Raw genomic sequence first — 25,938 nt, 5'->3', positions numbered from 1 at the left:
ATCATCATCATCCAATTAGATATAAAATTAGATTTTGATGTGGGCTGTTTTATTTCAAGAACATCGAAGTTGAGCAGGAGTCCTTGATAAAGCAATCAAACACAAGTTTGAGGTCCTAAATTCCTGAGCACAGGTAGATACTTTTTGGGGATCCTGTGACTTCCAAGTTTAAGCAACAGTGCTGCTAGCTCTGTAGCGTATATATTTGTTTTGATCTCAGGAACCAAGGAACTTGGCTTTAAAAGGAGAGCATGATGGCATCTTTGGAAAAAATGAAGCATATCAGTCTTCCTGTATTACTGGAATAGGCCAACATATTCCTTTTGGCTAAGGGTCCTGATTTTAATGAGAAGATTTGTCAAAGTTGAGCTGCTCCTTGGTAGGTGAGTAGGTTTTGTCATTAACTTGCTCAGTGCTACAACTTTATTGTGCTGACTGATACGCTCATGCTGCACTGCACATAGCCCTGTAGTTCTTCTGTGATGGAGCACTAAGGTGGGAATATGGCCTGGCTGGCAGAATATGAGATACCTTGCAGGTTTAATGAAGGTGATTAATTGCACACAATAAGTATTGAGATCAGAGACAGTGGAATCAAATCATGCCCCCTCTGCTTCGCTGTTCAGCTGGTAACTAGATCACATCCAGATATGCCTTTTCTCTTCCTTACACCTACTTGACCTCTCAAGTCTGTCCTATTGATTTACAAAATAATAAAGTAAATATTCAACATTCAGTAAAGTGTTAGACTACCTCAGTTTTTCTCCTGCTGATGTTCCACCTCTGTCTTGAGTCATCAAATTGGGAATCTGAACCTCTCTCCCCCAGCCTGTTAGTTGTCTTGCGCATTTTCTACATGCCTGTCATCCCTGAATTTTTAATTTTTCCAGTTTCAGGTTTTAACTATTGTAGCCTTTTAAAATAAAAATAATAATAATGATGGTTTAAAAAAAAAAAATTCCAAAGGAACCTTCCTGCAAAAGTCAGGTAGATAACTAAACAAAAGTTGTCCAGTATAATCCAAAAGCCTAAATTTGGCAGGATGATTAGTCTGTGGGGTGCCAATGACAGTAAATAAATACATTAGAATCTGTCTCTGTATTTGCCATTTCTCTAGCCTGAAGTGGGAAATGCTACAACTTGCCCTTTCTTCCTGCTCCTGTTTCTGCTTTTAAATACTATGCTTTAATGGGAGTGCTGCTGCTCAGTGGCAGCCCAGGGACCTCCCTGCATCACATCCAGGGTACAATGAGAAGGGCAGGAGGCTGGACATACATGTGCTAGACAGCAGGCGTCTTGTCAGGTCTCCTGTGTGTGCTCAAAAGAAAGGAATTGGCACAGAGATCAGAGGAACAGCTCTGCCTCTCTGGGGTTGCAGTTAACCCAGCACCCTAAAGGGCTCTAACTTTGTAACAGAGCTGAGTTTGGAAGGTTGTGGAGGAAGGGCTTTCTTTTATTATTTTACTTGCATTTGAACTTTGCATTTTTGTGCTAATGTCTTTTTTTTATTTTATTTGTGTCACAGGACTGCTGTTAGTAGCAGTTTGTCTTTTAACATGGATAGTAGGGTGATTTTAATGATTAATCACAAAGGCAGTGCTGCAAGCGCAATTGGGTAAATATTGATAAAGAATGATAATTCATTGAAGCCAATGAATAACTATTATTTAAATAAAGGCTCATAACTTCTTGAGAAGAGATTCAAATCAAGGTTTCGATAACTCCAGGTATATTAAAGAATGCAGTGCAGAAAGTGCATACGCGTAGGGTCTTGAAGGGGCCAGCTGAGCCAGAGGAGGTATGTGGCAACAGCAGTTTGGAGGAGATCTGGCTCACGTCCTCTCCTAGGGTGGCTGTAGTGGAGTCTATGCTTTCCACCACTTTTCTGCATGAAGACTATGTAATTGTATTTTAAGGCAGCTGTACTGCTCACACCATTATGTACTGCCCATCCCATAATGTAAATTTGTTATTTTGACTGTTCTCTGCTGTGCCAGTAGCTTTGACCTGAGCAGCTGTAGCAATTTTAAGAGATGATCAATTTCAGGATATTAGACAGGGATCTCTGAGGTTAGTATTTTTGCACCCAAATGATTGCATTTCTGTTGTTGCTTGGCAGTGGAATGGCAGTGACAATTGTCTGTAGTCACAGTAAATAGTCCATCTGAAGTTACATTTTTGAACTGGTCCTTCAGTTGCCCTCCAAAATGATCTATAAAATCAGAGACCTATTGTTCCTTTAAATCCTTTTCTATCATGTAACTATTCTGTCGTTCCTGTTCTAAATGGTTTGCAAGGATTATTGAAGATAACCGTCCCTTTTGTAAATAGCTTTAACAGATTTTTTTTTTTAAATGTATACATAATAACTTCAAATTAATTTTGATGACTAAATGCATTTGTAATTCCTTCCCTTCACTCTGCCTTGTCCTCTTCAGCTCAAACTTTCTCTTTTACTGCATATTAATTCGTGATAATTTCTTGTAAATTAAGAGCTAGGTTTTTTTGGGTGGGCTGCTTATGTCCTTTGACTAGATTCAGGCTGTTAATGTACTGGATGCTATCCAATGGCCTGCAGTAGTACCAATTAAAAATAGTTATTCAGTGTTATATGGTTGTCTGTAGTAGGTACGCGTATGTTTGACGGTGTGTATAGGGTTTAAGTGAGATTGATATACTTTGATTGTTTTTTTTTTTTTTTTGGTGGTATGCAGTGTCTTGTGAACATATTTTAGTTGCATGTGTTTTAACAGATGCATACGTGACCCAGGCAACCAATTAACTGAGGTGAAAATTAATACATTGGTGAAATTCTTTCTGAAACTTGCCAAACTCTCGTTCTGTAAACTGCTCTGTGAGGACCTGGAAGGCAGTGATTTGTGACGGGATATTAAAATGTGGGTACTGATTCCTGGGGACAATGGGAATTTTCTGAAAGACTGTGGAGATACAGAATCTCAGCAGATCACCTTTCCTGAGGTGCCATTGAAAAAATAATGGAAACAACTACTATCCTTGGCAGAAGAGCCAGCTGACTTACAAATACTATGCTGATCTGCAGGGTATCACCTGCTATGGAACCTTCTGAGTGAGGTGTCATAAAAGCATAACTAATGCTATGCTGGAATCTCTACAAAACAAAGAAGTTACTTCTGTTCAACTGCACTAAACAGGATTATGTTACTATGAGCTCTTTCTGCAAAACAACAGTTAAAAATACATGATGATTGCTTTCCATACGATTTGAACCTATAGGTATATTGTTATTAAAGCAAGAAAGGCTCAGGACTGTAGGCTGTGATTCTGCAAAAATGAATGTGGAGCTGTTAGTTAACAATAAAGATGTTTTTGTTTTTATCAACAAAAAAAATTGGAAGTGGACCTTACAAAAGTGTTCAACTGTAAGGAAACTGCATTTCCCTAAGTGGGATAGGATTTAAAATAACCTTCAAAAGCTCTGCCATTATAGAAGTAGATCTATCTCTGTAGGTAGCTAGTGAACGGGTATCTAAAATGCGACTAGTCTACACTGTACTTAGAAAATTATTCTGATAATTTGTATTTTTTTTGGCTGGGAAAAGTATTATTTTACATCCTGTAGAGATGCTTTTGCTTTTATCTGTTCAGTCAGTTTTATAACATGGAACTGAGAATTGAAGCAGGAAATGTAGGTCATCTGAACCTTGTGAGAAATGTGCCTTGGCATTGGAAGCTATGAATGTTGTCTTTCCCATACAGTCACTGGTTGATTATGACTGGTTTTTAAACTGTAACATAGGTGAACTGGCATTTACTTCTGAAGTTAACATTGTACCTGTATCTACTGCGTTTACTATTGTCAGGTGCTAGGGTAATAAAATTTATTTTAAACTTCTTGAATAATCAGAATTGTATTGTACTAAGAATGTACTTATGTGTCATGTTCACAAGCGTAATAGGGATTATGGGTAGCCCACAGCAGGCTCCCCAGTATTATAAGAGAAAGGTTGAATTAAGATAAAAAACCCCACTATTTATGTGGAGGCAAATTGTCCAGATAAAGAAACTTCTTTTTTTTTTTTTTTTTTTTCCTCCTGGACCTGTGTTTTAGCTTGGTGATTCAGCTGAGATGACTCAGTAACAACTTCACCTTCCAAAAGTCATGTGGAAGCTGAATAACATTGCTTAAGGCTGAATCAAGGCTGGAATGCTGAATTTTGGATGACACCATTTAGGAAATTTTTCTTGTTACCATGTTATTTTATCCATATTTAGAACTTGAGTTTATGGGTGTACTTACTATTCCTCTTGATTACTGTTTAATACTGTAAGACTTACTTTCTGAAGATATAACCCTTCACTTATTTTTGTGTATTCAGTATGGAATCATGTTTAGAGACCTGCATTTCTTTAAATGAGTTATTTTTCACCAGAAACTATTAAGTTCATTCTTTTCTTACTCTTTAGTAATAAAAATTCTTCAATGCTACACTTTCACATTTTTGACAGTAATTGATTTTTCTTTCATTACTGTTATGCTTTATTGCTATTTAATATCTAGAAGCATCATATAGCAATTCATGACTTAGTTCTAGGCCTTTCTTGCTGAAACCAAGGAAGAGATTGAGGTAGTGATAAAGTACATCCTTTAAATCTGTAAAGCGAATAGAAGAGAAATTGGAAGTTACCACTGGAACACTGTTCTGCTGATTGGTTTTCCAGGTACCTTAGAAATTTAACGGATTTCCCAAAACATCTAATGCAAGTGAAGTAATAATTTGTTAATCATGTTAAATATTTTGATCCCGCACATGCCAGTCCCCCTAACTGTTGAGCAGTTGATTCAAATACAATAATTTTAAGTGCCCCTATACCTATCAAGTAAAGTGAGACATTTGGTATGTTCCAGAGACTGCTGAAAAGGTGACTTGTGATTTAGAATCCATTACTCTTTCCTATCCTGTTTTTTTGTTTTGTTTTGGTTTTTTTTTGTGAAATATAAAATATATTCAAATGATCTTAAGGTTTGCAATAAGTGCATAGAACTCACAGCGCAGGAGGTGGCTGTTTTTATTCATCGAGTGATGGTGGGATGGTATTGTGGTGGCTTCATGAACTTGCCTCTCAACTGACACGTGGTGAGTTAATAAATAAGTCATTCATTGAAGCTTCTGAGTCAGTGAAGTCAAATTTTGTCAGAGTAGAATATTTTTTCCTTCTTTTTTTCTCAGTGTGTTTACAAGTTTTTAATTTTTTTTCTTTTCTTAGCCTGACCTTTGTCCAAGCAGTAAATGTACGTAGTCAACTAGAAGGGAATCTAGGCACTCACTAGTTCCAACCCTTTCATTCGGGAATCAAGACGTGTGCTCTTCTGCTGTAGCCCTTGTGTGTCTGGGCTTTGTGCCTCTCTTGAGTGTGTAGAGGGGCTTTGTGTTGCCATAGTTCCTGCTTTTGAAATAGATAGGCTGGCAGATGTACCTAGGGAAGAGAAAAATGGAAATGTTTCTGTGCCCACCAATGCAGTTGATGGGTTGTTTTGGGTTGTGGGTTGGTTTTTTGTTTGGTTGGTTTGTTTGTTTTGTTTTTTTTTTCTTAATGTCTATAAGACGAGAGGGTGATTTTCTTCAGGTTCTGGGTCTAAGCTTTTGTTTTACTGGAAGGTACAATTTTTAAGTGTTGAGTTACAGGAAAAAGGGTGAGAACAATGTTTTGAGATTCCCATTTTTTTAAATTCTAAGGAGTACTTCAAAGAGTAGTACTGAACTCTTTAATTTTATGGCTAATTTAAGTGCTAAATGTAATTTGGACAGCTTTAAATAATGCATAGCATACTTAGACTCCCACATTTTCAAAGGCAGACAACAGCATTATTCTGGTGCCTTTACCATAGATTTGTTAAAGGGTTTGAGTGATGGTGACTCTGGGGTAGAATATGAACTCTGCAGTCATTGAGAGTTTTATATGACCAGGACTTCAGAGACAGGCCATCCCTTGAAGTACATGAATGTAAGTTTAGATGTTCATATTGAACGGTCTAGTATCTTCATAATACCTTGGGAATATGATACGGTCAGGAGAGATTATTGTTACTGAACAAAATATACGTGGTAATTTCAAAACACTCCCAATTTCAAATCTTTTTTTTTGGTTCTCTGGATGTCATGTTTATCCACATGAAGCAGTTAGCTCACTTTCTCATTCTACTGATGGAGAAGCAAACATGTCTATCATTTAAATGTTCTTTATTCCAAACTGTGATTGAGGTGGGGGGTGAATGTAATGAGGTTAAAATTCGTGTAGCCACGCTAGTGAGGGATGTTTTCGGTTTCCTTAATTTAGTTAATCATCTACTGAATTAAATCATATATAATCTGACTGCATCAGGAATTTTGTTTTAGTAAGGGTTTCAGGAATAATTCCTCAATAGAATCTGAGTACCCCAGATAGCCTTTGCAACAAGGAACCATTCATTTCCCCTTACACCATTGTAAATGTTGTAGAATTATTATAGAATGGATTTGCACATCTGTGTTATTTTACGTCTTCTTTACAAATTGACCAGGGAAATAACACTAGCAACTGATTTTGAAATCAAATTTTCCAAACAGTTAAGGATTTTTGATTAAATATATTGAATTAATAGTCTTTAGTTTTACTCTTTAGCATCATAGATTTAATAGAATGAAATTCCTTTATTAAAAACGTTATTCCTCAAGTTTCTTCTACTCACTGAAGATTCCAAGTTGTTTCAAGTTACTGTAAGAATATTGATAATTTATTTTTCTTGAATCAATAATGATATGTAAAATCACAGTAGCACCAGTGTTTATTCATTTTGTAAGGTAGGTTTGATACATAAATAAAATTAAAATTTAACTAAATTTCCTGGGTTTTTTAAATATATTATATATGAAAAATGCTCACTATAAGGAATTTAAGGAAAAGATTAAATTTTATTCATAGGATGAATCAATAGATTTTTAAGTTTGGAAGGAAAGACGTCTGATATGACAAAGCAAAACAATGATTTCACTTAAGATACTTTAGCAAATAATTGGTATAGTTGGTCTTTTTTCAGTTGCTTTTTATAAATGACAGAACTCTGTGGGAGTATTGTCAGACTTGAGACTTGGTGTCCTGAGTTCTGTTCACATTTTGTCTGATTTGACTTGTTATTTTGAGAAAGATATTTAACTCCTTGGTTTCTGTTTACCCATCCTTAAAGAGGAGAATAAAACATATTTAGTTGAACTTGCGAAATGGTGTTTGTCTGTACACACCTGAGGTATTAGTTGTTAACCCTTTAGAAAGTATGTACTAAAGAATCATGTGTCTTTCATTCTAATACAATTTTTAAAATAACTACCAGGCAGAAGTAGGTTGGAAAGAGCAACTTACTGTTTGAAGGCAATTTGGTAGCAATTTTCTTGGAAATACAATGTTCCAGGAATGTAGTTAGGTATTAAAGTAGGAACCTTTCTGCTTTCTCAGCAATTTAATCTTGAAAATTATGTAGATATTTAAAATGAGCAGAGGATGTGGGTTTGGAAACTCATTCAGCATTGATAGCACTTGTTGCTCAGTTTGTTCTTGGGGAGCACCAGGTTATTCTTAGAGGAGAGCGGAGAGAAAAAAAAGCCTCGGGTTAAGCTTCTATAGCTACTCATGAAGCAAACTAATCATGGGATTTCCTAATTACCGGAATTAAAGTTCTTCGTCTGCTATTGATATTCTTCTTGAAAACTATATAAAGCTGATTTGAATAATTGAATACTTTTTAAGCTTAGAAGCATGCTGGGGAATGAAAATAAAGTTAAATACCTTTATGTTTTGATTACACCATTTCAAAAAGCATCAACCCTAAACATAAGCAGTTTATGATATTTTAAAGAAGTAATTTCAAAATGTTTTTCCAGTTTTGTAATACATTTTGTGTATATGTAAGACTCTATGATAATTATGAATAACACAATTATGAATTGTAACATATGTTAAAGTGAGAAGTTCTTTTTTCTTACTGCAGAAAATAAACTATTCCCACTGAAACACCACCAGCTTCAGTTAATTTGTGGTTGTCCCTGTGCCTCTTGGGAATCCTGAGCATGGACCATGTCAGGTCTTGAATAAGATGATTTCTGCTTATATGCTTATATTCATCATAACTGTAAAGTGTTTTATTTTGGTTGACATCAGATTATAGTGGATAGGGGTTAGATGAGATGACAAAATATTGTGTAACTTCTTCTTTTCTGATCTATTTCTTTCAAAGTCTAGCACTCTATGCAATATAGTATATACTACAAGGAAGTTCAGTGTGCTTTAAAACTGGATGGTAGTTTTGATGTTTGATTCTGCTCAGTGCTGTAGCCTAATTCTGTTCCCACTACTTTCTTTCTTCCAGGACATGAGAGACTGTTCCCACGATGTCAGAAATTTGTGTGAAAGATTTTATTGAACACTACATGACTCTTAAATGCTAAAAGCAGAAGGGACTAGCTGGTAGCTCAGTGTGGAGCAAAAATTTTATTTTAAACTTCAAAAATAATTATGTCAAAGAAAAGTCGTGCGAAGGGAGAGAAGTCCGACATGGAGATTGAGGCCCTGCAAGCTGCTAATGAGGAGCTGCGAACTAAACTAACCAACATCCAGATAGAATTTCAGCAAGAAAAAAGCAAGGTATTTGTCTATCTATGTTTTGTGATCATTCTTCTTAACAGTAGCACTGTTAGAAGCCAGAAGAGCTTGAATCTCAAACTAATTCACTACTAAAATGCATTAGCCTTAAAAGACAGTGAATTCAGAAGAACCGCTGATGAACTGAAAATGGTGCTATTTTAAATAATGTGCAAAAGGAAGTAAATATCCCCAAACATCCAGTCACTGAAATTTGCAGTTGCAGTAATACAAATGGCACTAGCTTAGTGTGACTTAAAGGAAACCAGTGAGTTTTGTATTTGATCTTAGCACTGAAAACTGTGTTGTAAAAAGAAGAGTCTTCAAAGTCAAACATCAACACCATATTGAAAGCATGTCACTTTAAGTGCTATGAAGAATGTAAATTAACTGGAAATCATCTGTGTAGGAGTCCTGATTTGATTTGCTGAGGTTATGTGTGCTATTGCTCTGAGCTGTTAATGATGCATCTGATTGCTAATAAAACAGATCCATCAATATTTGTCTCTCTAGCACATGTTCAACAGGTATTTGAGTAATCAAGAGAACACCTAGGAGAAAATGTTAATTCATGAAGTACATGTATATTTATAAAGATTAGCATTTACTTTTATATAGCTCTGCAACAGTTTAAAATATGGACAAGCCAATAAGGTTATTTCTATTCTGTTAGTTTATTAATCTCAATTAGGGCATTTGACTTTGCACAAGACAGCCCTGGAGATGAATCCATGTGGAGGTGGATTTATCTGTATTTGGTAACACTGTAGTTGCAAGAGTCTCAAGGACTTACCAGTGGAACAGGTATGCACTGAAAATGTGTCTTCACTTTATATAACATAGCTTTGTCCTAGCCTTGTTTCTTTGTATCGGTGTGAAATTTGGAACACCTGAATGATAATATTCCTGTATGTTCTGGTTTCTTTAACAGCCTTGTGTGATACTCAGCTTTGAATGGTTGTCTTTTTTGTATTTTAATTAAAAAAGCAAATAAAAAGCCCCTACGAATATAATCTTCAGAATTTATTTCTTACAGAGGAAAAAGAAACAATAAAGCCTTAATTCTTGTTTGACTTGTACAATAGGTTCAGTATATGTCAGTGAAGTAAATTTGTGTTGCCCTGGAAATTTTTCTGCTTTGCAGACTAAAGCAAAAAGTCCTATTTCTTAAGGGTCAGCAGTATCGATGTGTGAAAAAAAATGTCAGGGTTTGTTTTTGTTTTGTTTTGTTTTGCTATTGGCTTCCTCATCCAACTTCTCCCACTCTTGTTTGGTACAATGAGAATCAATTATAAAACCAGAGTGGCACAAAGCACTTCTGCTTCTTAAAACCACACACCCTGAAATTTGGTGGTGGCTGGTACCCTCTAAAATTGAATTTTTCAGCTGATAAATTGCATTATTTCACTATAATTTTTAGTGTCTCAGTGCCTCTGTTTGGGTGAAGGTACATTACATTTACATTAGTAATTTTATCTTTTTTGTTTTGTCTTGCTTCATATTTTGTTCTGTATCACTTTTTATGTAGACATACAGATGTGAATTTTATTATCATCTTTTAATTGCATTAAAAAGAGCACATAATTATAAAGTTATACCTTGGACAGAAGAATGAATTAGTTTTGAGTGTTTAAAGTACTCAGATTCAAAAAAAAAATATACAAAAAGATTACATGAACAGTAAAGAAGAGTTTAGCCCTGATATGCTTCCAAGTTTAATGCTTTACCTGTAATAGCATCAAATTTAACTCTGATTCGAATAAGAATAGAGTGTAGCCACAAGACCATGACAGCTGTAGGAACATTTTCTATGACTAGTCTGCTTGTTTACCTATATCCAGCCTGGTAAGGGTTGCTTCAGTTTGGTTACCTGTTCATCTTTCTACAGTTTGAGAATTTAGTATTTTCTGCAATACTGAGGTTGTTATAGGAGCACATCTGTATATTGTGCACGTATGTGTGCAGAGAAATGAGTGAGCTCACATATGTAATGTGTAGGTGACTGTGACAGAGGAAATTATAGCCAGAGTGCTCCAAAATCCTACTAAATACAAGGAACAGTCCATAGCAAATTCTGCAGCATGTTGGAGTGCATTTCTGGGAGGATGGAGGGAAGAAGACTTCAACCTCTTTCCCACATCTTTGCTGGGTGTTTGTTTGAAATTATTTAACTAGAGTTGAGCCATGTAGATTATTTCCATCAGGGCAATAGCCTGCTCTCCATCTGTGCAGCAGTTATATAGGATACCTTGACCGACAAGATGAGTAAATTAAAGCTATACAGATTTTTCCTCTTTAGACTGTAGCTTAAAAATGAGTAACAAAACCAATAGAAATTACAGCTTTGGTATCAGAAAAGTAAAACCACTGTGCCTAGAAAATTCCAAAAAAATTAGATGGCTTTATTGGCATCTAAATTGGCATGTAGAGGTAAGAAAGAACATATTGAAGCTGCTAAACAGACATCTCTGTGTCCTGTGGGACATAAACTGTATTAGGAAAGGTAACAAACTCTTGTGAGGCCAATTCATTTAATTTAATTCTCCTAAACTATTTTGTCCCTCACGTATATGCCTATATTAATGATTTATCTGAGGAATAACCTTCTAATTGATGAGAGACATCACAAATGGAAATTAGTCTTATCGTACTTCTGCCTGCAAAATACTGTTTTTTCTGGAATAAAATTGTACCCAAGAGGAATCCAAAACTCTCTGTGTATTTTCCCAGTTCGTCTTGTTTCATTTGTCATTGAGTCATTTAAAGAAATTTCTCCTGTAAAATTGTTCCCCTCCATGCTTATGCACAAATTGATACGTTTGCAGTTCTTTGAATATGCATCATTGTGGATGTTGCAGGTGGTGACATGGGCCTCTGGCATTATGTTCATTTATGTTGCCTAAGGGGTGAAGCGAAAGTTGTGGCCCTGCCTTAGTTCCCTTGTACTGTCTCTTGTTTTAGGAACACTTGTTTGATGATAGGTTTGGGCAGCCTGTTGATATGCATGTGTCCTCCTGGGGTTGTAGATTTGCTGCCACATATGGAGAGCCTGGAGAAGGAGATGCATGAACTGAACACCAGCTCACTTGCCGTCCTCTCTCTGCTAGTGGAAATGTTTGGCTGGAAGATACCCAAATTTTGGGTATCAAGTAAGAAAAAGAATTATACTTATTTTAACGTGAATGGAGGCATGCTGTAACTGAACCTTAAAATCTGGTGCAGTACGCACAGGGAGCTGCAGTGAATGAGCTTGGTCTTGGCAGTCAGAGTCAAGAAAATGTGAATAAGCTCGGTGGTTTTATAAATGCCTCTGCTGAGATCCATGAATATTTATGAACAAATACGGTTAGCAAATCTTAGAAGGCAGTCTTGCAATACTTCGGGTAATATTTTGTTCTTGATAGCAAGGTGTTATAGTGTTTACTGTCACTATTGCTTTGTCTTCACCAAGTTCTGCTATTGCTTTTAAATACCCATATTCTTCTTGGAACTGCACAGTTATAGAGTTGAGATCACAATTCATCTAGGAGTTAGTATAAATAAGATGTTTCAACTCAGTTTCCACCATATCACCTCACAATTTTATAAATTGTTTTTTGTAATTACTCATGCTTTTCCCAGATTTCTTTGGGTTTTTTGAGCTTTGATGTCAGATGTTGAATCTGTGTGTAATAGTGATTCCTTGGAAACTGAAAAAAAAATCTGTTTTCAATATGTGAAATTAAAAAAAAATAATTAGATAGCATGTCATACTGTCAAAACAGCTTTATTTACTGGAGATTAAAAAAGTCATATGGAAAAGAGTTATGGCAAGTACGTATGGAAGAACTCTAAATACAGCTGTTAAGTTGAGAATCCAGGCATACTGAATATATTAAAAAATGAATGTTTTCTGGTCTGCTATGTATGGAATAAGAATGGAGCCGGTTAACTTACTGATATATAAATGTAAATTCTCAATACTTAACAAAATCACTAAAATGAGATAATTTTAGACATCTGTCAAACATTGGACAGTAAGTAACAAAGTTATTCAGAATAAATGTGGCAGTGTTACTCAGAATTCAAAATTATTAGATGAGTGAATATGCTAGACAGGATAATGCAATTTCTAACCCAAATGAAACAGATAGTGGAGAGGAGTGAGACATCAATAGACAGATATTAAGCAATGATTATCATTAATTTGGAAGAATCAACATGAATGTAGGATAATTAAACCTTTTAGATGGTATCGTGTTGGAAGAGGTCAACAGAAAACACAGTGGAAGAGATCTTAAAAAAGTCTGATGTTACAATGTGATCTACAGGAAAATTCTACTCTAGAACTGTAGTAGGGCCTTTCAAATTAATGTATCTTATCAAAATATATAGCTAAACTATTTAAATCTGGAATAAAAGGACAGCCACTGCAGAAGTTTCTACAGGATCCAAATATAGCACAGGGAAAAGATAAGTTTCATACATGCAGATATGAACAAAGACACATTGTCTGTGGTCCTTTGATATGGTCACATAATCTTGAGAGTTTAGGTTAAAAGATTATCAGAAGTGGAAATGCTTGAGGCAAGAAAGATTGTAGTAGATGTGGTGCCTTGATTTTTTTAAATTTTTTTTTTTTTAAAGAGGTTTTTTTATTTGCTGCTGGAAATGGGCAGGCAAGAAGAGGATATTTATGAAAGCAGACAGAATAAAGAGTGAACACAGGAGGCTTTTTGCTATGGAGAGGGAACAATGAGTAAGATCATAGATAAATGAAGCAAACAGTAGAGGCGATTGGACCGGAAGACTGGTGACTAAGTGTGCTGGTTTTGCCTGGGACAGACTTAAATCTCTTCACAGTAGCTAGCATGGGGCTGTGTTTTGAATTTGTGCTGAAAACAGTGTTGATAACGCAGGGATGGTTTCTTTACTGCTGAGCAGTGCTGACACAGTGTCAAGGACTTTTCTGCTCCTCACAGCACCCCACCAGTGAGTGGGCTGGGGGTGCACAAGAAGTTGGGAGGGGACACAGCCAGGGCAGCTGAGCTCTGCTGACCAAAGGAATATTCCGTACAGTATGATGTCGTGCTCAGCAGTAAAACTGAGGGGGGAGTTTGGAGGGCGGACTGCTGCTGGGCATCAGTCACTTGGTGGTGATTGTTTTCATTTGCATCACTTGTCTTCCTTGGGTTTTGTTTTCCTCGCTTTATTTTTTTTTTCTTTTCCGTACAATTTTTAAAAATTATTATTTATTTTTAATTATTAAACTGTTTTTATCTCAATGCACAAGTTTGTCTCTCGCTTTTTGCCCACCCCACTGAGAGGGGGCAAAGTGAGTGTTTCGATGTGATCGATGCAGATGCAAAATACCTGCTCAGGAAGAGCTGTCCCAGTGACCTAGCAACAGCTCATTAGTCTTCAGATACTCAGTTAAACACCTTGATCCTGGTACTGGTGAAGGAAAATTGCTAGGAAGGCAGCAATACTTTCCTTTTCTAGCCAGCTGTGGGGTGGAAGATGTGTACTCAAAGGAAGCATTTCTTTGCTGCCTGGAAAAACACAAGGGAAGGAGAGAAGCAAGAATGGTGCAGGATTTAGCTGCCAAATTGGAACTGCAGAAGGATATAGCAAGTTGATTTGGTATGTCTGGTTACAACCTGATAAGACACATGTTTTTCTGTCTAATTTAGAGTAAATTGAATTGTCTCTGAATATGTAGCAATGAAATCTTGTCTTACCCTGGAGAAATGATGTTTCAGAGAGCTTTGCGGAAGGTACTCAGGAATATTTAACATTAGGTCCAGAAAAAAGTATTCCTATTAAATTTTGTTGAAATTCTTCGAATGATGATGGTTGGAGCAGCCTTAACCTGCATTGATTACTGTTGAATTTGTGTGTGCAGTGGTGTACCAAAAAGAGAAGGAAAGAGATAATTTATTAACTTTACTGATTTTGTTATTTTGTCCCTTGTCATGTAACTGGAAATGAGGTCTGTATTAAAACCTCAGAAATATTAGTATTTCTCTGCACTTTCCAAAATAAGATATTTGTGTTGCTATACTCTGTTGCAGGGAAGAAAATTTTCAAGATATTGCTGCAATGTTGCTGCAATTCAGTGAAGCTGTATTTACTCACACAGTATGATAGATAATTTGCCAACTTTCTTTTATTTCTTGTCCTTTGCAGTTAGGTGATCGCTTTAACTTTAAAAAAGCAAGGTAAATTCGAATTTTTAAGAAAGTGTAAAGAAAAAAAAAAGTGCTGCTGAATATGTTCTTTCTCTTCAAATATCAGTTCATATTAGACTATGTGACCTTGCTTTTGAATGTAAAAAAAAAAAAAAAGTATTTGGGAAACCTTTCTGGTGATGGGAGAATCCCTGTGGAGTTAAACTAGTGTGTACGAATCTGCTCAGCGTGTGTTTGCAGTGATGAAAAAATGTATTTGAACATGAGTCAACTACGTGCCCTTGTGGCAAGGAGGGCTGACTGTGTTCTGGGCTGCGTTAGGAATAGTGCTGGCAGCTGGTTGAGGGAGGTGATCCTTCCCTTCTGCTCAGCACTGGTGAGGCCACATCTGGAGTGCTGGGTCCAGTGCTGGGATCCCCAGTGTGAGACAGACATGGACATACTGGATCAAATCCAGTGAAAATGGTGAATGGGTTGGGGCACCATGTGTACAGGGTGCCCAGTGAAAAGAGAGGAGGCAGTGGGCATAAACTGAAATACAAGAAATACCATTTAAATGTAAGAATTTTTTTTTTTTTTTTACTGTGAGACAATTGAACACCATAAGAGTTTTCTCAGGCAGATTGTGGAGGCCATGTCCTTGGAGATACTAAAAATCTAACTGGAGCGTCTTGCTGTAGTTGACCCTGCTTTGAGCATGGGTGGACTAGATGACCTCTGGAAATTCTTTCCAACCTCAGCTATTCTATGACTCTATGTTCCTTAACTCCAAGCACAAGTTATATAAGTATAGTTTGATTGATTTTTGAAAAGCTAGTGTAGATACAGTAATATTTTTAAATAAAAAACGAGTAAACATGTACCTTTTTTTTTTTTCACCTTGAAGCCTGCAAATATGTAAAAGGTAAATTTCTTTAGTGTAATTCAACAGTAGTTTCCAAAGTCATTATGGAGAAATAAAAGATTTTTTTCCCAGCATGTGGTTTTCATTGTGCTGTATAACCTGCTGTGTAACTGAGCTTTTGAATTTGGAATTGTACGAAGCATTGTGGAAGTGTTAAATGTTGTCCAATTAATTCCTTCTTGGAATCCATGAGGAATGGGCAAGGGGTTTTGAAGAGAGGTAGGCAAATAGATAATTTCATCAGGAAAGGAAACCTGTTACTTAACACAAACAAGCAAACACAAACCTTCAAAATGCTGGCATTAATGGCATGATCCAGTGCATGGGGAATTTTAAACAGAAAGGATGCTGTTGGCTGGACACTAGATTACACTATAAGTGTACTTAAATATAGGAGTAGAGTTTACATATTTTTTTAGAAAAAGCAAAGTGTACAGAGTTCTTTTATTCTTTTTGGAGGAAAGTTGGTATTGCATTTGGGTTTTAAAATAAACAGTAGCATCTTTGCTTGTTAGCTTCACCCCTAGTTACCTGCCTTTTTCACAGTTGGCAATAAGTTGCCTACCATAACCTGAGTTCCTGGCAAAAAGCTGTGTGGAGGATATTCCCCCACCCCTCAAGTGAATGACTATTATGCCACAAATAAAAAACATCTGCATTTAAATCCAAGAGAAAAAACTGAGGTAGTCCTTACTAAGTTCTTACTGTAACATTTTTATTGGGGCAGTGGTTCAGTAGTGGTCTGAAACATATATGGGTTAATACGTTATTGCCTTTTAGGAAATCCATGGGTTTACAATTATGTCATTGAGTCCAGTTCATAAAAATGAACTATTATATTTCTGTCTCGAGTGTGCGAAGTATCTTGTCAAAGAAAATAACACCAGATGCAACTATGATAACATAATTGTATTGTTTTAAAGAAAATCCTTCTTTTGGGCACTGTTCAGATGTAAGAAAGGGAAGAAACAATGCCATTTGGCATTGTTTTTCCAAGAGGATAGCTTCTGCTTTGGCAACAGTGTTGTATCAATGTGCACAGATTATTAAAGATTTAATTTAGAAAGGCAGAAAATACCTGTTTTATTGGCGCCCTGATATCCTGCCAGATTTTATTTCCCTATTTACTTCATTTCTTGGTTATGCTTCATATTCTGCCTGTGAACAGAACAGCTTTCTTCTTTTAAAATTAAAATTAAAAAAAAAAAAAAAGGAATGCCGGAAATAAAAAAAAAGACAGATGGCTTTAAACTTTAAATTCCTTTTGAAACTGAGACTTAGGCATATGGGAAAATGCCACACTACTGTTTCTGTTCAGTCACTTCCTCTGGAAGCCAGACATGCATAGATCTGCATAGTGTGCGGGAGAGAGGGACGGAGGGAGAGAGGGATGGAAGGAGTGCAGGAAGGACAACTTATGGCTTTCAGGGGAGACTTAACAGACAGATCTAACTTTCCATCTTCTCTGATGAGAAGCAATAACAAGAAAATACTTTTTAAAGACCTTGAGAGTTATGATGCATACATCTTTTTTACTGGGTCACGAGGAGCAATAGGCATTTAAGATGCAGTGTAAGTATCCAGGGATTTTAGAAGGATTCTTATTCTTCTTGTTTACATTGCTCTTGCTGAAGCTTTTAAGTAAAATGACTAGTGATATATGATAATATTCAGTTACTCTGAGTGGTTTAATATGTGTTTTCGCAGGCAGTGACAATGCATATAGATGTTGCCTTCCCTCAATTCAGTGAAAGATGAAAAAATTGAGGAAGTGTGCCATTTTGTGTAACTCAGGACTCCTCCAGATATCAGAATACGTTTCTTGTATATTAAAAATGCTTTTAGGAAGTCACATTCATTAATAGGTTGTATTGAAAATTGCCTTTCAGTTGCATGCTTTATGTACAATATGACTAATTTTAAATTACTGTACTTCTGGAAGTATATTAACCTTTTTTATATATGCCATTGTACTGTTTTCCTATGTCATCATTACTATGTTTCATTGCTCAGTTTCATTTCAGTTTTCTTTGCTCATTAGTAAGGAATTTAAGTAAATAACGAGTGTTGATTCATTTGCAAATTCATCTATAAACCCATCCACTTGTGATAGTAAATAGGTAAGTGGCTTAGCTTTGTTACAGCATCATAGAATGGTTTGGGTTGGAAGGGAACTTTAAAGATCATCTAGTCCAACGCCCTGCCATGGGCAGGGATGGGAGAGTCTTAGACTCTCCTATGGAGTTGAGTACCCTAATGCAAGCACTGAAAATCACTGCTATCCTCTATAGGCTTGGAAGTAAATGTGATCCCACCAGGAGAAACAACACATGGATATGTTCCTGCAGATAATTTCCAATAGCCAGACTTACCATTTTGGCAGAAAAATAAATAAATAAATAAACACCTCTTTCTTCATAAAGATATACTGTTTGAATCATCATGGAATACAGTAACAATACCTGTGCAATAAAATCTGCTTCTGATGGTGTCTGATTCAGAGATGTTACCTTTTCCACAGTTGTAATTGTAGTGCTCTCCCAGCTGGTGTTTAGTCCACAGGGTATCTAGAAGATTACTGTCATGAAAATGTAGATACCTTTTCTCCCTCTCCTGCTTCAGCCTGTTTCCTTTCTGTTTTCATTTTATTTTATTTTATTTTTAAAGAACCGTGATAAATTTGAGTTAATTTTCAAAGTCACTGTTGAAAATAACAACATCATAACACCTTCTGCACAGGGAAAGTCTGCTGTCCCTGCTATCTGAAGACTTCAGGTGAAGTTCAGACTCTGGAAATCCTATCAGTGCCATGGGTTTAATGAGTAACATGCTGGTCTGATTTTATGGTCACTCTTAAATTAAATAGTAATCTTGGATTCGTTGGATGAGTTATATCTGAGGCTTTTGAGTTACAATGTCCCATTTTTCCTAAAGCAAACACAGAAAAGTGCCTGTTTGTATCCAACCTGCTTTCAATAAACAAAAATAATGAAGGTTTCTGGGCCTTTCCTGAACTAGTACTATTGCTTTTAATTAACTGTTTGCTATTGTTTTGACTGTAGAATCCAGAACCATATAAAAATAATTTGTTTTAATTATACGTTCATAGTAAATGATAGTCAGAATATTAATAGAGATCTCCCATCCTTTCTGCACTAATCTGAGGCAAGTTGAAATTCTGGCGTAGTTTAGCATAAATTCAATGCATTATGTGACTACAGATCCCAGCTTTGTATAGCAAAGATGCAAGTAGTCTAGGAATACTGTGACAGTGACTAGCATCCTGCTGCTTGGTAGCCTCTTTTACCATAAAGCACTGCTTGGTATTTATGTCTCTATTGCCACTCAAGGTTAAAACACAATTCTATGACATCTCTGCCTCTGACTTTGCTTTAGGTGAGAAGAACAGGTACACAGCCCATGTTTTGGCAGTCACTGTGACAGGGATAGTAGAAAGATGTTACTGACACTACAAATGATGAAATACATTAGTCTTTCTGGTATATGATAAAAGAGAAGCAAGCCTTTCTCCCTTTTTTTTTTTTTTCTTTTCTTCCAAATTAGTATCTAATCCCACTTGGAAAAAGCATTGGTTCCCATGCAGCCTGCTCAGCATCATTTTATAATGAGGTTTCATCACAGTGGGCATTACTATAATAGGCTACAAGACCTTTCCCCTATTCCCTCCCCAAGCCTTAGAGGCACTGGCCTATATTTTCTGAAGTGTCTGAGGACTGTGAATAGTCTCAGTTTTAGGGTGTCCTGTCTGAGGCCTCTTGAGTAGACTTGATTTTTCGAAAGACCAATACTTTTGACTTATCTAATAATGACTTTCCCATTAAAATAGCTAAGAAATTAAGAAATCTAAAATCAATGTATTCCCAGCATAAACACAAACTCTTTTCTCTCTGATTCATTTTCCATCTGCTTGTAGAGTGGTTGTGGATGAGAGTAGTCTGGGGTGGTTGGGGGAGGAAATAAGGAAAGAACTAGCTTGGATGCTGCTTGGTTTTATTTTATTCCCTGAAACTGTTAAGAACTCATTGCCAGTTGCACACCCCTATAGCAGATTCCTGCACACACACATGGCCTTTTTTCCAGCCCTGGTTCTCTAGTTGTTTACTGGAGAGAGAGGTGTCAAGTATGCAGTCTTTGTTTTTCAATACTTGGGATAAGTTTTTAATAACGTTTTAGAAAAAGCTCCCTTTGTGACATTTAAAAGTGTGATAGCACTTGTTAATCAGTATTTTATATTGATGTTCCAGGTGGGTAAACTGAGAGAGAAAATCCAAGAGGTTAAGCAAGAAAGGGAGCAAGAGCAGCACAAGCACACTGCCTATGTTTCTGAACTCAAAGCCAAGCTCCACGAGGAGAAAATGAAGGAACTTCAGAGTGTCAGAGAGCTACTCATCCGGCAGCACGAGCAGGAGGTAGCAAGAATGGTGAAAATCAAAGATGGTGAAATTCAGCGTTTGCAGTCAACGGTCAATGTTCTGCGGGACGGGGCGGCTGACAAGGTAAAGACGGCGCTGCTGAGTGAAGCAAAGGAGGAGGCCCGGAAGGCGTTCGACAGTGAACGGATGAAGTTGCAGCAGGAGGTCTTGGAGCTGAAATCTGGCAAAAAGCAGCTTGAGGAAGCTTTGAACAACATTATGCAGGCAGATAAAATGAAGGCTGCTGACCTGCGCACGGCCTATCAGTCCCATCAGGATGAGATTAATAGAATAAAGCGTGAATGTGAGAGAGAGATCCGCAGGCTGGTAAGTTCGTTAAGTAACGTGTGCTTATTTTGGTTTATAGCAGGTATTTGTGTATTACTGTATGTGCCCATAAATATGAAGCCACTCTTTTGCAGTGACATCTTTCATCAGTGCTGGTTGCTATGGTAGACCACTATTTCTACTACTTTCTCCTCCTTAAAGCAAAGATGAACCTTGGCTCCATGGCTAGCCCAACCCAATCCAAAGCTTTGTGTCCCACCAAATGGAATATGAGTGAACCAAGACTTTCTAGGATGAATTTTCTTATCAGATTAAAGAAATAGACTTTCCCTTTCCCACTTGCTCAAGTATTTGTCCTTTCAAAGTCCCATTGACCAAAACAGTCAGGCATTGCTCATTTAGCAATGCAAGAACACCTTGGTCAGATGGCAAAATTAACTTCTAAGAGGGCTTTTATATTTGTATTGGGGGAAACAATTGTGCTGAAACACGATGATGTCTTTGCTGCTTCTTCATCATTATCCAGGTCAGTTGATTTTAAGCATTGTTGCCCTTTCCTATTTTTAAAATCTCTGTGTTTTTTCTATTGCAGTAGAAAAGTTAAGGCCTAGGACAGCAGGCTTTTTTCACGCTTCATAAACCCTAGGACTTCAGCACAGATGGCAGACAGTGCTGTTTGCATAAAATCAAAAAACAGACAGTATTTCCCATCGGCGGGTGCCCCAAATGTTTCAAATTATTCAGCTTTGTAAAATGTAAAGAATCTAAGATGAGCTGTACACAGTAGTACATTTAGAGAGTTCATCATCAAATGACACATTTGTTTGGTACCACGGTATTTTCCATGTATAAGTATGTATCTGATTGTTAATCTGCCTAAACCAGCAGTACAAAAGCTATGTAAATAAAATCTAAAATTATAATAAGCATAATATTTATCATAGATCAAGAAGTACAGGCTTTAAATGGAATGAAACATCAATTTTCTTATGAAAAATATTTTATCAGTTTGTGTTTAAACAAGTATGTCCTCTTATTTCTTGTATTCCTTAGGAAAAATAATGGTGAAGGCAAGCTACAAATGTGTAATATCTCTTTAATGGTGGTGATTTTCTGTCTGAGACAATGAAAGCTTTTAATGCAGTTAATACTTATGCTTTAAATAAATTGGATGTTGATCAAGTCTCAGGGGTATAATTTCCTTGATTAATTAAAGACCATGCAAGAATTGACAATGTGAGATTTCTGTAAGCATAGTTTCTTTCCTATTTTGTGCTATATTATAAATGTAGAATTTAAAAATCATTACTGTAAAGTACAGGTAATTTTAAAAAGTGTTAAAGAGGAGAGAAGGTTGCTATGTTGTGACATGAATAGTTTCTAAATAAATTTAACCTTCTCAAAGAAGGTCACCTCACCAAGAAATGGTAAGGTGAGGCACATAGCGGTGAACCCCAAATTCTGTCATCCCAAATTGCTTCTGTAAACACACCTGTGCCATGTCTTTGAGTGTTACTGTAAAGGAAACGCTTAACTCTTCTCTTTCAAGAGTAGAAGCTTTCAGCCTGCGCTGGTGTGAAGGTGATGAAGGAGAACATTTGGGGGTTTCTCTCTCCCACAAGAAATTCCTGTTGAGTCATTCTGAAATTTAATTGGAGCCTTACCGGGCCTCCATTACTCAGTACGTCTAAAAAGGTGACTGTATTGGGAGAGTCTGTAGATAATTCTTGTTTCCTATTCCTGGCCCCAGAGTAAGCCTGCCATCAGTCTCACGGGCTTCTACTGAAAATATTCACATCTCACAACCCCCTACACTGCCCCCCCCCTGCCCCCCCCGGCTTGTAGTGCCTCGTCTCCTTTTAGATAAGAATTTCAATTTTTTCATTAAATTGTATGGTTTGTTTTTATGAAAAAGAAGTGTTTCTTCTAGGAATTCATAGCAATTTAGGCAGTTGTTATTGCATAGGGCACGCTGGGGAGAGGTAAAAAGTACTGCAGGATTCCTAGATGCTGCTCTCTTCCTCTGGGAGAGCAATTGGGATTATAGAATCAGATCATCAGCATATTTCCCTCTCCCCTCCACATTCCATTTTAATTAGTGCAAGGGATGCTTGCCTTCAATTTCAGATTAACTGTATCAGCTGCGGATTTGGGCTACTCAGTTGGTTTTGTTCCTACTGTTGTGGGATGAAATGGCAAGGATGTGACACAGTTCTGTAACTGAGCTATGATTAATGTGCTTTTTTTTAGTCTGTGTTATGTTTTACGGCACTAATAAGAAATCAGCATCTTTGGTATTAATGACCTAAATGGGCCAGCCATACTGTAATTCAAATTCAGATATAATAACTCAGTGTCTGATTGTCTTATTGGACTCGACTGATTTATTTTGCATTTTAGATCACAGGTTAGTTTTGCAGATATATTTCATATAGATATTGCAGCTAAAAAAAAAAAATCAATATTTTTACCATTGATTTTAATACCAGTGACTGATTTTATTAAATTCTTGGATTTATTTTTGTCTTGCCATCAAAAAAACAATAGTGAGAAAGGAAAAAAGCAAAATCTATTGTCTGTGGATATATGGACACAATTACATTATGTGCATAAACAACCATGCCTGTATTGTGCAAATGTCAGTATTTTAGAAATATGATTAACCAATTTTGAGATTGTCTTCACAGTTTTGAATTGAGTCATGACAATAAGCCTCAGTACAAACAATATTGAATGGGGAAGATCCTAGTGCCTAATAAGGGAAAGTAAAATAGCTATTTGGCAAAAAATATAACACACTTTTTCTCTGCACAGTATGCAATTACATTGGAATTTGTCAGTTCCTGTGACTGACTTAATATTACAAGGATAGAAATGTTTTCATTAATTTAAGGAATGCTTATGGACATTGATTTTTTATTTATTATTATTTTTTTTCCCCCAAAATGAAAATATATTCTTGCTGTATGTATGCGTCAGCACAATGTGCTAGCAGCTAAGGAACTGGAAGTAAAAATAACTAGTAACAAACTGGAGAGACAAATGAAATAGTTTTAAAAGTAAAGAGACAACTTGGAGAATAAGATAAGAAAGCAAGAATGTCTATTAATTTTTTCAGCCAATACTTTCTGAGTTGTTGAGTCTGAACAGTTGAACTGTTCTGTCAATGCAGTATGAAAACTATGCTGGTACAGGTTCGGATACTTAAAACCAGAAATAACATTAAAAAACAGCAAGTAGGAAAAAAGAAAAAAAAAAAAAGTAGAAACAGCAAACTGAAAAATAATCTGCATGAAGGAAATATGTTAAAGCCTTTTTTATGGATCGGTTTTTTTTTTCAAAAAGAAGAATGTACAAAATCATAATTGTACTTTTTCATTCATGGAGCTTCAGTGTAAACAGCCCTGAAGCGTACATTCAGCTGAGAGCTGTATAGTCAAGCATGTACATACCTAAAAACCTGTATCAACAGACTTCTGGTTTAATGGCATCCTTGTAAGCAGTATGTCTGGTTTCCTTCTGAGGTCTGGGCTGGAATAAGGTAAATTTAATACAAACCTGAATAATGGTGAAGAGCAGTTGAGTTAGTTAAGTTGTGTTTATGAAGTAGCCTAAAGAACTGTACTACCAGAGCATTTAATATTTTAATCTAAATATTAAAAAGTACACAAAATAACAGTATATTTCAGCCAGTTTTTCTTGGGCCTCAGTTAAGCTTGTCATTTAACTCACTTACTTGGTTTTAACATCAGGTTTAAAGTTAGTTTTCAGTGGTAAGTAAAATTTATATTATTTGCCTGAAATTGCTGAAATAGCATGTTCAAATTGTTGATGAATTTTGGCAACAGACCAACCTTGTCCTGTTATCAGCACAGCTGTGAAGGAGGGCATGAATATTAAGTGTATTGCATTAGAGGTTGATGCATTCTGGGACTACCTGGACACTGATTTTAAAAAGGCCCCTACTTTGCAAGGCATGTTTCTCTAGATACTCTTTTTGCCGGAGATAAGAACAATGGATGCTTTGCAGTGCTTGCCTTTGAAAATACGTGCAAAAAACCAATAATTAAAAGTATATTGAATTATTTAATCACTGATTTACTCATTTATAGTATTTCTTGAATAAAAAGGAAGCTGAAGATTTATTTTTTCAGACACTTGTTAATATAAACATAATATTTAAAATCTGGAATATACCGATGACACTTCTGTTCTGTGTTTTGTGGTGTAGGGTTTTAGTAAATATTATTTCCTCTACTGGAAATGTCTTTTGCATCAAACCTTTCACCTATTTTACAGATAAATACCATTTGACCTTGTTAAAATCTTTGCACGTATGGTCTTCCTAAATATTCCTGAACAACTTGGATTTAAATCTATTGAAAGACTTATTTCCCTTTAATGTAAAATAGTGCCAGTTTTCTTAACCACAAAATCAGTGTAAAATATGTGCTGATCTTATTAGGTGGACAATAAGATCCATGTTTAAGAGGGCACATAGTACATCAGATGAATTAAATTTGCTTATTTCAGTTGTATTCTCAAATAACCTTGTAAAAATCGTCTAAAGAGTAATGTGACATTACTGCAGATCCATACTTCCAAGGAAAAAATCCTTTTGCTATGAATAGAATCAAAGTAGAAGACATTGTTTTCAGGCGTGGTTTCCAGAAGTTCCTGATCAACCATGATTTAGGAAGTTAAATGCACTATTTAAATGTCCTTAATCCAAATTATCTAGTTGCATAAATTAAAAACTACTTCCATTGTAGAACTCTTTTTCTGTTTTGTGTTTGCCAAATATAAGTAATGCAGTACCTGCAAGGATATAATTGAAACTAATAGATTAAGCAGTTTTTAAAGGTAAAAATCAAGGCAGTTTCAGTGAAACTTCTGTTTAAGGGAAAAACCCTCTTACAGAATAAATTTATGTACCATTTATTTAGTGGTTTGTTGGGGTTTTTTTAATATTGTTATTTCAGTTTTGTGTCTATGTGACACTGTATCTCATGAGTTAAGTGAAGGCTTCTGAAAGACTGAGGCTAACAACTTTTCAGAATTAAGAATGAGATTGTTCCAGTTCAGGACAAAACCAAATTTCAACTAAGTCCTCCACAAGTTAGTATTTTCAAACCTTGCACGTCTCTTAATGTGTTTGCTTATAACTCCTTAGTGTATTCCTTAGTGTTGGCGTTCCATACTTGAACTGCGGTACCATACAATCATGGAAAAATGTAGATGGTGAGGGTCCTCTCGAGGTCATCTGATCCAATATCCTGCTTGAAGGATGGCTGCCTTGAAAGTGGGCTCAGGTTGCTCTGGGCCTTCTCCAGTCCAGTTTGAAAATGTCCAAAGATGGAGATCCACAGTCTCTGTGACAACCTGCCCCAGTGCCTAGTCACTGTGAAATTTCTTTCTTCTTATTTCTGTAACCTGTGATTGTTACCCTTGTCCTTTTGCTGTGCATCTCTGAGAAACATCTGCCCCTTTA

The 25,938-nt window shown here is 36.3% G+C and overlaps 1 protein-coding gene across 1 annotated transcript in view; it reads left to right on the top strand.

Annotated features, from left to right (window-relative positions):
• The first annotated feature begins 351 nt into the window (after positions 1-351).
• Positions 352-25,938, top strand: part of JAKMIP1 (janus kinase and microtubule interacting protein 1) — a 98,156-nt gene continuing 72,569 nt past the window's right edge. Inside the window, exons 1-3 of the mRNA XM_086464664.1 lie at positions 352-383; positions 8,381-8,655; positions 19,992-20,486. Coding sequence (XP_086320790.1) covers positions 8,527-8,655; positions 19,992-20,486 — 624 coding nt within the window. The 5' untranslated portion in view covers positions 352-383; positions 8,381-8,526. The remainder of the gene's footprint in view (positions 384-8,380; positions 8,656-19,991; positions 20,487-25,938) is intronic.

The sequence above is a fragment of the Leptosomus discolor genome, chromosome 4 (assembly GCF_034619465.1).
Source record: "Leptosomus discolor isolate bLepDis1 chromosome 4, bLepDis1.hap2, whole genome shotgun sequence".
Lineage (NCBI taxonomy): Eukaryota > Metazoa > Chordata > Aves > Leptosomiformes > Leptosomidae > Leptosomus > Leptosomus discolor.
This window is presented reverse-complemented; position numbering and strand designations above follow the sequence as displayed.